Genomic DNA, 1,793 nt, shown 5'->3' with positions numbered 1-1,793 from the left:
TATATGACAGTGAAAATACATGTAAAATTAAGCTCATAAAAAGCCAGCAACTAAACTAAAAATTTAGGCCTCATTTTTTACCTGGACGGGATAAGCAAGCTACAGGGCCTGCAATTTCTTAGGTTTTAACTTCTCTATATAACAAAGATATTGAAATTATTTAACTAACTCTTAGACATATTTTTAGATCGTGCTGCAAATAATCAGTCATTAAGTGCATTGAATGTAAATTGTAATTAGATAACTAGTTCTATCTGTGAAAATTTCAATTTAAGAGTTTTACTGAATGAGAGCTTCAGCTGTGTGTATCACATAAACTGTAAGTTTCTTTGCTGTCAGTTTCCTTGCATTTATTAATAAGTTTTGTGCAAAGTAGTAAAATTTTTTTATGACACTTCTTCCTTTTTGCCATTAAAGTAACTCGGACATTAACAATTTACCTTCAGCTTGCAGGGTATAATGAACAGATTCTTGATGCAGTGTTTGTAGGACCCAAAGACTCCTACTTAGCTGTGGCCACAAACAGCTCTCAGCTTCGGATCTATGATAGTGCTAACCTCAGCTGCCACCTTCTGCAGGGTCACACAGCACTGATTCTTGCTGTGGCTCGGCATCCTACACACTGTAATATATTTGCCACAAGGTGTGTTCCATTTACCCTTTAATACATTCTTGATAGAGGTGATGGAATTTGAAGTCTTAAGGTGGTGCATAGTGTATTCTGTTTTCACTGTAGTAAATATCAGTGTTATTCAGCACCTGAGACAGTATTGTCCTTTTAAATGCATAACTATATATTAGCTGAATGATTTATGTATAGGTTGCTAGAAATATCCTGATATTGTGCATGTGATATGTGACATAAGGTTTATCCTCTTATGGTTTTATTTTGTACAATTCAGCATGAATATTTGCATTTGTCTATTTTACCAGTTCTCAAGACACAACTGCGCGTTTGTGGTACCTTCGGGATGAGGATGGAACAGCAGAATGCATAGGCATAGCTGTTGGCCATACATCAGGTGTAGGGAGTATAGCATTATCATCAGGTATGTCAAAAGAGATGTATGGTTATTAAAGTGAATATCTGTATATATTTATAATAAATCATAGATATGGTTGTGTGAGCAATATCAAATACTAGAATGATCATGCATAGTACATATAAAATTGACAAGATATGATGACTTTCAACTCATTCACTATTGGCAGTGAAATTTTTACTGCTGAGGAATCATCCATCATGAATTGGTCCTAACACAAATAAGTTATTCAAGTAGAGGAAAGTAGTTGTTACTGTAAGACTTTCATCTTCTACCTTCCATCTAGCCTAATTTAAGTTCAATCAATTTATTCACTTTCTTTCTCTCATCTCCTCCATGCTGTATTCTGCAGGTTACATGGTGACAGGAAGCAGAGACACCTGTCTTAAACGATGGAAAATAAAATCAGTAGAAGACACCCTCTCAAAGAAGGAGGACATGAGCTTGACCTCCCTTGTGTGTAGCAACACAGAAAAGGCCCATGACAAGGATATCAACTATGTTTGCGTGTCTGTCAATGGCAAACTAATAGCGTCAGCATCTCAAGACAAGACGGCCAAAGTAAGATTTATTTTGGCAAGAATTTGGTCTTTCATGATATTATGCTTTTCTGTCTAAGATACCTTTCCCATTGTGTACATTCACATTCTTGTTAAATCATTTGACCTAAAAATAGGTAGGATCTGGGGTAGGTGGGTAGAAGGAAACCCCTAAGGCAATATTGGTAAATGCAAGTAAAGCGGATTTTAC

General features: G+C 35.9%; 1 protein-coding gene across 1 annotated transcript in view; it reads left to right on the top strand.

Annotated features, from left to right (window-relative positions):
- Positions 1–1,793, top strand: part of LOC119581972 (transducin beta-like protein 3) — a gene marked incomplete at its 3' end in the record, with an annotated part of 10,834 nt that overhangs the window by 7,378 nt on the left and 1,663 nt on the right. Inside the window, 3 exon segments of the mRNA XM_037930156.1 lie at positions 447–643; positions 934–1,049; positions 1,396–1,604. Coding sequence (XP_037786084.1) covers positions 447–643; positions 934–1,049; positions 1,396–1,604 — 522 coding nt within the window.

The sequence above is a fragment of the Penaeus monodon genome, chromosome 15 (assembly GCF_015228065.2).
Source record: "Penaeus monodon isolate SGIC_2016 chromosome 15, NSTDA_Pmon_1, whole genome shotgun sequence".
Lineage (NCBI taxonomy): Eukaryota > Metazoa > Arthropoda > Malacostraca > Decapoda > Penaeidae > Penaeus > Penaeus monodon.
The sequence above is the reverse complement of the archived record's forward strand: the minus strand, read 5'-3'. Positions and strand labels throughout refer to the sequence as shown.